The 11,612-nt window shown below is 49.7% G+C and overlaps 1 protein-coding gene across 1 annotated transcript; it reads right to left on the reverse strand.

Annotated features, from left to right (window-relative positions):
* Window positions 1-9,768: 9,768 nt before the first annotated feature.
* TMEM256 (transmembrane protein 256) lies at window positions 9,769-11,206 on the reverse strand. The gene is made up of 4 exons (XM_066264127.1): window positions 11,057-11,206; window positions 10,787-10,818; window positions 10,463-10,543; window positions 9,769-10,357 (listed from the first exon to the last, which is right to left on the reverse strand). Exons 1-4 carry the CDS (start codon window positions 11,139-11,141, stop codon window positions 10,214-10,216), a joined length of 342 nt encoding a protein of 113 aa, XP_066120224.1. The 5' UTR covers window positions 11,142-11,206; the 3' UTR covers window positions 9,769-10,213.
* Window positions 11,207-11,612: the final 406 nt, after the last annotated feature.

The raw sequence follows: 11,612 nt of genomic DNA on the forward strand, positions 1-11,612 counted from the left end.
TCTTCTGCATCCCAGTCCAACGTTCTATGGACTGTGCAACCGCCTGGTCAGGCTCAAATTATCTTTTAAAGGGTCTGTCTTCCCTGTTGAAATCTGAGTTTCTTGGTAGTTCATGAAGGAAAGAACTTAGCTCTGGGAATTGGACAGAAGAGTTCGAATCCCAGCTTACCCGGGTCCTAGCTGTATGATACAGAACAAGTTACTGTACCTGTCTTAGCTTCATTTTCCACTAACTTGCAGGACTATTGAGAAGACTTGACACAATGTATAATAATAATAGGGACAAATTATCAAGCAGGCCTTATTTATATTGGTTCCCCAAGAGCCCAACCCACTGGCAAGACCAAAGCTAAGGTATCAGGGATTGCATTACACAGAGTGGCCATTCCAGAAGCCAAGGCCTCTTCCACCTGGAGGTTCCCTACATCGCAGACATTGCCCAAGATGAAGGAGGGAAATGCATCAAGAGCACTAACTTGGGGGTAGGAGTCTGACAATCTTGTCCTGGCTCTGTCACTGGCATTCTGGGCCACTCCAGAGGTCCCCTCTGGGGCCTTGTTTCTACACATCTTCAAATGAAGAAATATTGTGACCCTCTAACACACTTCAAACCATGACTCCTGAGTCTGACCTGTGGTGGCGCAGTGGATAAAGTGTCGACCTGGAATGCTGAGGTTGCCGGTTCAAAACCCTGGGCTTGCCCGGTCAAGGCACATATGGGAGTTGAAGCTTCCTGCTCCTCCCCCCTTCTTTCTTTCTCTCTCTCTCCTCTAAAATGAATAAATAAAAAAAACCTGTTTAAAAAAATTTAAAAAGGCTCTGGCTGGTTGGCTCAGTGGTAGAGCATCAGCCTGGTGTGCAGGAGTCCTGGGTTCGATTCCTGGCCAGGGTACACAGGAGAAGCACCCATTTGCTTCTCCACCCCTCCCCCTCTCCTTCCTCTCTCTCTCTTCCCCTGCAGCAGAGGCTCCATTGGAGCAAAGTTGGCCCGGGCGCTGAGGATGGCTCCATGGCCTCTGCCTCAGGTGCTAGAATGGCTCTGATCACAAAAGAGCAATGCCCCAAATGGGCAGAGCATCGCCCCCTGGTGGACATGCCGGGTGGATCCCGGTTGGGCGCATGCGGGAGTCTGTCTGACTGCCTGCCTCCCTGTTTCCAACTTCAGAAAAATACAAAAAAATAATAATAATAATTAAATGCTTTAAAAAAAACAAACAAAAAAACCATGACTCCTCCCTGGATATAAATGCTTCAGTGGCTCCTCATTATCCCCAGAAAACAGCCTGAGCTCTCAGCAGTCTCTCCAGCATTTGGCTTCTGCTGTTCGCATCTTTCATGCCTAACCCTCTCATGATTTTCAAGCCAGTCACCAGGAATTCTTCTAGGTCTCAAATGCTGGCCTCTCTCTTGCTTCAGGGCTGCCTTGAATGCTCCTGCCCGGGTCTGGAACACATACCCCTCTCTTCTCATCGCCTAGCTCAGGGGGTCCCCAAACTATGGCCCTTGGGCCGCATGTGGCCCCCTGAGGCCATTTATCCAGCCCCCGCCGCACTTCCGGAAGGGGGACCTCTTTCGTTGGTGGTCAGTGAGAGGAGCACATTGACCATCTATCTCATTAGCCAAAAGCAGGCCCATAGTTCCCATTGAAATACTGGTCAGTTTGTCGATTTAAATTTACTTGTTCTTTATTTTATACATCTTTTTTTTTTTTTTTTTTTACAGAGACAGAGAGAGGGATAGATAGGGACAGACAGACAGACAGACAGGAACAGAGAGAGATGAGAAGCATCAATCATCAGTTTTTTGTTGTGACACCTTAGTTGTTCATTGATTGCTTTCTCATATGTGCCTTGACCACAGGCCTTCAGCAGACTGAGTAACCCCTTGCTCCAGCCAGCGACCTTGGGTCCAGGCTGGTGAGCTTTGCTCAAACCAGATGAGCCCGCGCTCAAGCTGGTGACCTCGGGGTCTCGAACCTGGGTCCTCTGTATCCCAGTCCGATGCTCTATCCACTGTGCCACCGCCTAGTCAGGCTTGTTCTTTATTTTAAATATTGTATTTGTTCCCATTTTGTTTTTTTACTTTAAAATAAGATAAGTGCAGTGTGCATAGGGATTTGTTCATAGTTTTTTTTATAGTCTAACCCTCCAACGGTCAGAGGGACAGTGAACTGCCCCCCTGTGTAAAAAGTTTGGGGACCCCTGGCCTAGCTCCTTCAAGTCTCCATTAAACACTGCTACACTCACTGCAGCTGCTATGGGAGTCTGGAGCTCAGTAGGAACTAGGGTGGGAGATGGAAATTCTGGACTTAAAAGTCTGCAGTTTCTAATTAAACATGTGGGGCTGTATGAGATCACTTAAAAATCCTCAGTTAGAGGCCCTGGCCGGTTGGCTCAGTGGTAGAGCGTCGGCCTGGTGTGCAGAAGTCCCGGGTTCGATTCCCGGCCAGGGCACACAGGAGAAGCGCCCATTTGCTTCTCCACCCCTACTCCTCTCCTTCCTCTCTGTCTCTCTCTTCCCCTCCCGCAGCCAAGGCTCCATTGGAGCAAAGATGGCCCGGGCGCTGGGGATGGCTCTGTGGCCTCTGCCTCAGGCGCTAGAGTGGCTCTGGTCGCAACATAGCGACACCCAGGAGGGGCAGAGCATCGCCCCCTGGTGGGCAGAGCTTTGCCCCTGGTGGGCGTGCCGGGTGGATCCCGGTCGGGCGCATGCGGGAGTCTGTTTGACTGTCTCTCCCCGTTTCCAGCTTCAGAAAAATACAAAAAAAAAAAAAAAAAAAAAATCCTCAGAGCCTGACCAGGCGGTGGCGCAGTGGATGGAGCATCGGATTGGGATACAGAGGACCCGGGTTTGAGACCCCGAGGTCGCCAGTTTGAGCGCAGGCTCATCTGGTTTGAGAAAATGCCCATCAGCTTGAACCCAAGGTCACTGGCTCCAGCAAGGGGTTGCTCGGTCTGCTAAAGGCCCGTGGTCGAGGCACATATGAGAGACCAATCAATGAACAACTAAGGTGTCACAACGAAAAACTAATGATTGATGCTTCTCATCTCTTTTCGTTCCTGTCTGTCTCTCCCTGTCTATTCCTCTCTCTCTCTGTCTCTGTAGAAAATAAATAAATAAATAAAAATAAATAAAAATGTTTAGAAACTTCCTTAAAAACAAAATCCTCAGTTAGAGAAGATGGTCTGTACTCTTTTGAATGCACACCTTCAGAAAAATTAAGTATGCACCTCCTAAGTACAGATACACATTTCATAAAACATACACAAAGGTAGAAACTTAATGAAAGCAAAATATGTATACACAGGAGTTCTGATTTTTTTTTCATTAAAATTTGGAAACTATTGATTTAAACTGCTTAGGGGAAGCTGTAAAAGTAGCCACTAAGATAGGGAAAATCAGCCCTGGCCAGTTGGCTCAGAGGTAGAGCGTCGGCCTGGCGTGCAGGAGTCCCAGGTTCGATTCCGGCCAGGGCACACAGGAGAAGCACCCATCTGCTTCTCCACCCCTCCCCCTCTCCGTCCTCTCTTTCTCTCTCTTCCCCACCTGCAGCCAAGGCTCCACTGGAGCAAAATTGGCCCAGGTGCTGAGGATGGCTCTGTGGCCTCTGCCTCAGGCGCTAGAATGGCTCTGATTGCGGCAGAGCGATGCCCCAAGATGGGCAGAGCATCGCCCCCTGGTGGGCATGCTGGGTGGATCCCGGTCGGGCGCATGCAGAAGTCTGTCTGACTGCCTCCTTGTTTCCAGCTTCGGAAAAATACAAAAAAAAAAAAAAAAAAAAAAAGATAGGGACAATCAGAAGAGTGGTGTCAGAGGCAACATGATATGTTTCAAGAGTAGTGTGGCCAACTGTGTCAAATGTGGCAGAGGCTGAGGAAAATGAGATTGAAAATCACCCATTAGATTCGGCAACCAGGAGGTCATAGTGAGACATGGGATCCTTCCAAGGGCATTTATAGGGAAGAAATGGGATGGAAGACTCACCAGAGTGGGTTGCAGAGTAAACTTGAGTGTGGACCTATTTCCTGAGTTCAGACACCTCCCTGCACTCCCCATTTACCTGCTTGGTGCCTCCAGTTGGATGTCTTCTGGTCATTTTGGAAGCAACATGTCTCAAACTGACTTTCTGATTTTCCTCCTCCTAATCTGCCCCTCCTTCAGTTTTTCTTATCTGAGTAACAGCACTTCCATCCATCCAATCAGGTGTGTAATGCATATATATATATATATATATATATATATATATATATATATAATTTTAGTGAGAGGAGGGGAGGCAGAGACAGACTCCTGCATGCTCCCTTATTGGGATCCACCCAGCAAGCCCAGCAGGAGGCGATGCCCGGCCCATCTGAGGCCCTTGCTCTATTGCAACCAGTCATTTTTTAGTGCCTGAGGTGGAGGCCATGGAGCCATCCTCAGCACCTGGGGCCAACTTGCTCTAATCGAGCCATGGATGCAGGAGGGGAGGAGAAAGTGAGAGAGTGAAAAGCGAGAGGGGGAGGAGTGGAGAAGCAGATGGGCACCTCTCCTGTGTGCCCTGACTGGGAATCAAACCTGGGACATCCACATGCCAGGCTGATACTCTACTGAGCCAACTGGCCAGGGCCAAAAATATTATATTCTTTTTTTTATATTGATTTTATAGAGAGAGAAGGGAGAAAGAGAGAGGGAGACGGGAACATTGCTTTATTCCTGAATGTGCCCGCACCAGGGATCGAACCAGCAATCTCTGAGCTTCAGGAAGATGCTCTAACCAATCATGCCATCCGACCAGGGCAAAAATATACAGTATTCTTTTTTTTTTTGTATTTTTCTGAAGTTGGAAACGAGGAGGCAGTCAGACAGACTCCCACATGCGCCTGATGGGGATCCACCGGCATGCCCACCAGGGGACGATGCTCTGCCCATCTGGGGCGTTGCTCTGTTGCAACCAGAGCCATTCTAGCGCCTGAGGCAGAGGCCACAGAGCCATCCTCAGCGCCCGGGCCATCTTTGCTCCAATGGAGCCTTGGCTGCGGGAGGGGAAGAGAGAGGCAGAGAGGAAGGAGAGGGGGAGGGGTGGAGAAGCAGATGGGCACCTCTCCTGTGTGCCCTGGCCGGGAATCGAACCTAGGACTCCTGCACGCCAGGCCCACGCTCTACCACTGAGCCAACCGGCCAGGGCCCAGTATTCTTTTTTTTTTTTTTAATTTATTTTATTTTTTTCCTGAAGCTGGAAACAGGGAGAGACAGTCAGACAGACTCCCGCATGCGCCCGACCGGGATCCACCCGGCACGCCCACCATGGGGGCGACGCTCTGCCCACCATGGGGCGACGCTCTGCCCACCAGGGGGCGATGCTCTGCCCATCCTGGGCGTCGCCATGTTGCGACCAGAGCCACTCTAGCGCCTGAGGCAGAGGCCACAGAGCCATCCCCAGCGCCCGGGCCATCTTTGCTCCAATGGAGCCTTGGCTGCGGGAGGGGAAGAGAGAGACAGAGAGGAAGGTGTGGCGGAGGGGTGGAGAAGCAAATGGGCGCTTCTCCTGTGTGCCCTGGCCAGGAAGCGAACCCGGGTTCTCCGCACACTAGGCCCCTCCGCACACTAGGCGGACGCTCTACCGCTGAGCCAAACGGCCAGGGCCGGCCCAGTATTCTTAATTTGGATCCTTTTCACCGCCTCTCCCACCCTAAGGCAAAGCCATTATTACCATCTCACACCTGGACCTCTTCAGTGCCCTTCTGACTGATTTCCCTGTTGCCATCCTCTGATTGGTTCTCCAGATCTTTTAAATATGTCAGATTCTAACACTCTCGCTTTAAAAACCTTTCAATGATTTATTGTTGCACTACAAGAAATTCTGAGCATCTGCCTGCAAGGCCCACACCGGCCATCCAGGACCTCCTAAACATTCTTTACATGTTGTCCACACTGGTTTTGCTGTTTCCAACTCACCCAATTTTCTCCCGCCTCAAAGAGATTGAGCTGCTCCTTTTGGGCCTTTTTGGCCAGCTATTCTGTCTAGAATACACTTCCTTCTAGCTTTGCACACAGTTAGCCTCAGCTGCTAACAGACTTCCTCTGTGGGGCCTTCCCATCTAAAGTGGCACACCCTGCACTGCCCCGCTATTGCATGACCTCCCTGTTCACAGCACAACTCACAATAACATATTTGTGTGTTTAGTTGGTTTTTTAGAATTTTCTTTATTGGTTTGCTTTTTTTTTTGACAAGAGACAAAGAGAGTCACAGAGAGGAACAGTTAGGGACAGACAGACAGGGAGAGATGAGAAGCCTCAATTCTTTGTTGTAGCACCTTAGTTGTTCACTGATTGTTTTCACATATGTGTCTTGACTGGGGAGGGGGGCTACAGCAGAGCTAGTGACCCCTTGCTCAAGCCAGCGAACTTAGTCAACGCTCTATCCACTGGACCACCACAGGTCAGGCCCACTGGTTGCTTCTCGTATGTGCCATGACCTGAGGTTGAACTCATGACCTAGGCATGCCTCAGTGACGCTCTATCCAGTAAGCCACCCAGCCAGGGCCAGGGTAGGTTTAAATTATTTCAAAAGGATAAGAGAGAGATCAATTTGTTGTTTTACTCCTTTATACATTCATTGGTTGATTCTTGTATGTGCCTGGACTGGGGATTGAACCTGCAAACCTGACTTATCAGGATGATGCTCTAACAACCTGAGCTACCCAGCCAGGGCTGTTTAGTTGTTTAAGGTCCATTTCCAGCGCTAACTGGAAAACTCCATGAGGGAAAGGATGGCATCTGTCTTGTTAGCAGTTGAATTTCTTTGTATGTCCGACACATGATCAATACTTGATGAGTACTGGTTTAATAAATACTGCCCTCTCAGCATCTTCCCGCTCTCTGCATGCTGTGGGTGCTACTCCAGCCTGCATTGCCACCTTTTCTTACTCCTTTTCTCAAAAATGCAGCCCATACTGAAGACTCCTTTAGTCCCATACTCCTCCGCTCCCCACTCTCTTAGTTCAGTTTCCTTCACACAAGAGTTCTAGGAATCATCTCAAGCACTGTGAAGCATTTTTCTAACCCCAAAGTATAGTGTAAATACAGTTCCCCTGTATCGAAGGGGGTATGTTCCAAGACTTCCCAGTGTATGCCTGAAACCCTAGATAGTACTGCACCCTATATATAGTTTTTTCCTATACAGTTCATACCCTTGCTGAAGTCCTCACACAGGTTCAATGCTTTCTGGCATGACAGGTTGCCATCTCTCAGAACCTGTTTTCAACTCATGTCTTCCACCCACAAATTTAATGCCTCTTCCATCTTACCTAAGCATGTATCATGCACAGAGGCTATAACTTTTGCAGTTTGAAGTGTGACAGCAAAACAAGCATGAATTTCCTTCTCCTTCACAATTTCATAGATTAGAAGTTCATTCTTGCCTGACTTGTGGTGGCACAGTGGATAAAGTGTAGACCTGGAATGCCTAGGTCGCTGGTTTAAACCCATGTGTCTAGTCAAGGCACATATGAGAAGCAACTATAAGTTGATGCTTCCTGCTTCTCCTCCCCACCCAACCTTCCTCTCTCTCTCCAAACTCAATAAATATCTAAAAAAAACACAAAAAAAAACAAAAAAACAAAAAAAACCACATTCTTACTGTAGATCTTAGCAACCTCAGCATGATTTTTTTTCTTTGAGAATTTTCACCTTTTTATTTAAAGAAAGCACTTTACACTTCTCTTTGGCATATGTGAATGGCCAGCATCACTACTTTTGTGCTTAAGTAAAATAAAGGTTAACCAAGTACTGCAATACCACAACAATTGGTCTGATAACTGAGATGGCTAACTAATGGGCTGGTAACTCTGGATGAAAGATTGATGCACATCACAGTGGGACAGAGCGGGATGGTGTGAGATTTCATCACGCTACATAGAACAGCACACCGGCCCTGGCCGGTTGGCTCAGCGGTAGAGCGTCGGCCTAGCGCACGGAGGACCGAGGTTCGATTCCCGGCCAGGGCACACAGAAGAAGCGCCCATTTGCCTCTCCACCCCTCCGCCGCGCCTTCCTCTCTGTCTCTCTCTTCCCCTCCCGCAGCCAAGGTTCCATTGGAGCAAAGATGGCCCGGGCGCTGGGGATGGCTCTGTGGCCTCTGCCTCAGGCGCTAGAGTGGCTCTGGTCGCAACATGGCGACGCCCAGGATGGGCAGAGCATCGCCCCCTGGTGGGCAGAGCGTCGCCCCATGGTAGGTGTGCCGGTTGGATCCCTGTCGGGTGCATGCGGGAGTCTGTCTGACTGTCTCTTTCTGTTTCCAGCTTCAGAAAAATGCAAAAAAAAAAAAAAAAGAACAGCACACCATCTAAAACTTATGAATTGTTTATTTCTAGAATTTTCTATTTTGTATTTCTGGGCTGCAGATGACTATGGATAACTAAAACTGTGCAAAGTGAAATCATAGAAAGTAAAAACAGCCTGACCAGGCGGTGGCGCAGTGGATAGAGCGTCGGACTGGGATGCAGAGGACCCAGGTTCGAGACCCCGAGGTCGCCAGCTTGAGTACGAGTTGACCTGGTTTGAGCAAAGCTCACCAGCTTGGACCCAAGGTCACTGGCTTGAGCAAGGGGTTACTAGGTCTGCTGAAGGCCCACGGTCAAGGCACATATGAAAGAGCAATTAATGAACAACTAAGGTGTTGCAAGGAAAAACTAATGATTGATGCTTCTCATCTCTCTGCATTCCTGTCTGTCCCTATCTATCCCTCTCTCTGACTCTGTCTCTGTTAAAAAAAAAAAAAAAAAAAGTAAAACCATAAATAGGGAGGACTACTATAATGGCACTCTTCCTGTCCTGCCTGGCCTTGACCCTGACTTCCAAAGTAAGTGAGTGTTCAATATGTGGAATGACATGACAGAACACCAGTCCCCTGTAGTAATCTTTAAATTCTAGTGAGCATCAGAACCAGAAGATGAGCTTCTTAGAATTCAGATTTCCAGGCCCTAAAGAGGACTTCAGTGAGACTCTGCATTATTTCAACCTTTCTTTATTTTTATTTTATTTTTATTATTATTATTTTGTATTTTTCTGAAGCTGGAAATGGGGAGAGACAGCCAGACAGACTCCCGCATGTGCCCGACCGGGATCCACCCGGCACGCCCACCAGGGGCCACGCTCTGCCGCTACCAGAGCCACTCCAGCGCCTGGGGCAGAGGCCAAGGAGCCACCCCCAGCGCCGGGGCCATCCTTGCTCCAATGGAGCCCCGCTGCGGGAGGGGAAGAGAGAGACAGAGAGGAAGGAGGGGGGGAGGGGTAGAGAAGCAGATAGGCGCCTCCCCCCTCCCCCCCCCGTGTGCCCTGGTCGGGAATCGAACCCGGGTCCCCCGCATGCCAGGCCGACACTCTACCGCCGAACCAACCGGCCAGGGCCTTTATTTTTATTTTTAAACAAGAGAGAGAGGGAGGACAGACAGGAACAGTCAGGAAGGAAGATGAGAAGCATCGATTCTTTGTTGCAGCACCTTAGTTGTTCATTGGTTGCTTTCTCATTTATGCCTTGATCAGGGTGGGGCTCCCGCCCAGCCACTGACCCCTTGTTCAAGCCTTGGACTTCAAGCTAGCAACCTTTGGCTTAAGCCTGACACCATGGGGTCATGTCTATGATCCCATGCTCAAGCCGGCAACCCCACATTCAAGCTAGTAAGCCTGTGCTCAAGCCAGCGACCTTGGAGTTTTGAACCTGGGTCTTCAGTATCCCAGGCCAACCCTCTATCTATTGCACCACCACCTGGCCAGGCATTTGAAGCATTCTTTTTGTAAAAAAGTTTTTATTTATTGACTTTAGAGAGAGAAGGGAAGAGAGAGAAAAACATTGATTTGTTCTTCATCTATAAATTCATTGGCTGACTCTTGCATGTGCCCTAAGGATCAAACTACAACCTTGCCCTATTGTGACAATGCTCTAACCAAATAAGCTACCTTGCCAGGGTACAAATATTCTTTATGACTCTGATGCGCACCAGTTTAAGAACCTCATAACAAATTAACTTGAAGTGAACAGAACCCCCAGACCCAAAGCTTACTGATTCAGTTCTAGGAAAGGAAGGGAGTTTAGAGGCTGACAATCCCTACCCTTCCTCTTCCAAGAGGTTAGATGAACAAACACTCTAAAGTTCTTTATTTGTCTTTCTCTTTTAATCCTCTCCCTGCTCCAACGCTCAAAAAAAGTACCCAGAAATTAAACACGAGTAAGTCAAAGAGCCAAGGCTAGCCAGCCCAAGAGTAAAATGCTCCCTCCCACAGGAGCCAAAGTCTGGATGCTGGGGTCTCCAGTCAGAGCCTGGTAGTAAAAGCTGGTGCAGAACAAGGTGGTTCCGGAGGCTAGCAGAAACCCGGCCTAAAAGAGATACAAGGAAGAAAACAAGATAGTAAGTAAGGGAAGGGCAGACTGAGAAGGAGCGTATGGGGCTTGGTGAGGGTTAGACAAGGGGGGTGAGATTACCCAGACAGGCTTTCTGCAATGTGGCACCCCTAATAGGGCCAGGCTGTGAAAGAAGTGTTGTTTGTTGGCCTTGTCAAAGAGCTGTAAGAAAAAGAGAAATACGGGGACTTCCTAAGCAACACAGGCACCTGGATCCCGTGGGACAAAAGTCTGTACCCCAACTGAAGTGTCAGCTTGCCCCTTCCTCAGGCACCCACGCCTCAGGATTGCAGCCCTTGCTGCTCCAAAGACCCGCGCTCTGCCCCTCCCCTATTCCTTTAGGGACCCCAGACTTTGTGCCCTCCAAGATCCGGAAGTGAGGGAACTCCTGCGCAGTTACTTCACCTCCTTCCCGTAGGCATCCGGAAACTGGGCGCCTGTGGAAAGGAGAGAAAAAGGTTACCAGTCTAGCGCCCCAACTCCCGAAAGGACCCAGGCGGGCACTGGAGAGAAAGCGCATCCCCAGGAGGTTTCCGACTGCTGGAAACACGCAAGGCCAGTGCTGGGAATCAAATGGACCGGGCTGATGGGCTTTAAAAGGTTTAAGGCTTCGCCCCTGCGCTTCCCATAAACTCCACCCCTGCACCAGACCAGCTCCATCCTCAGCCCCCTGACCGTGTGCCCCGTAGGAGGCCAAGCCCAAGGCCCCGGCTCCGGACAAGGCGCCCAAGCGGCGGAAAGCAGACCCTAGCCCCGTCATGGCAGTGGATGGTCATGCGCCTAGCAAACACCTCCCAGGCCACCCAAGAGGCCAGCCAATCCCGAGCTTCCATGCAAATAAGGTGCACAGGTGCCCAATGAGGTCCCTGTTCATTTCAGCGTCTAGGTCCTCACCCCTGGTACTTGAGCCTTTGTAAAACCCCTGTTGAGTGGCGAAGACGTCTGGCGGGCGGAGAAATCAGAACCAATTAGGAGCCGAGGAACTGGGCAGTGGGGGAACGGAGTTGGGGAGGCGGTACTAGAGGATTTGCGTCACGAATTGGCCCACTTTCCAAGTTGATGGCCTCTTCTAACACCCTCTCCCACCTCTGGCCAATTTCCAAAGATCTAGGTCCCCATGTATAGTTCCTTCCCTTTCCCCACAGGATCCTCATTTTCAGCTTTAAGCCAGACCCACACCCAAAAAGAGGCGTCCCCACGGATACCCAAGCCCCACCCATCTTCATTAAAC

Source organism: Saccopteryx bilineata, chromosome 2, assembly GCF_036850765.1.
Source record: "Saccopteryx bilineata isolate mSacBil1 chromosome 2, mSacBil1_pri_phased_curated, whole genome shotgun sequence".
NCBI lineage: Eukaryota > Metazoa > Chordata > Mammalia > Chiroptera > Emballonuridae > Saccopteryx > Saccopteryx bilineata.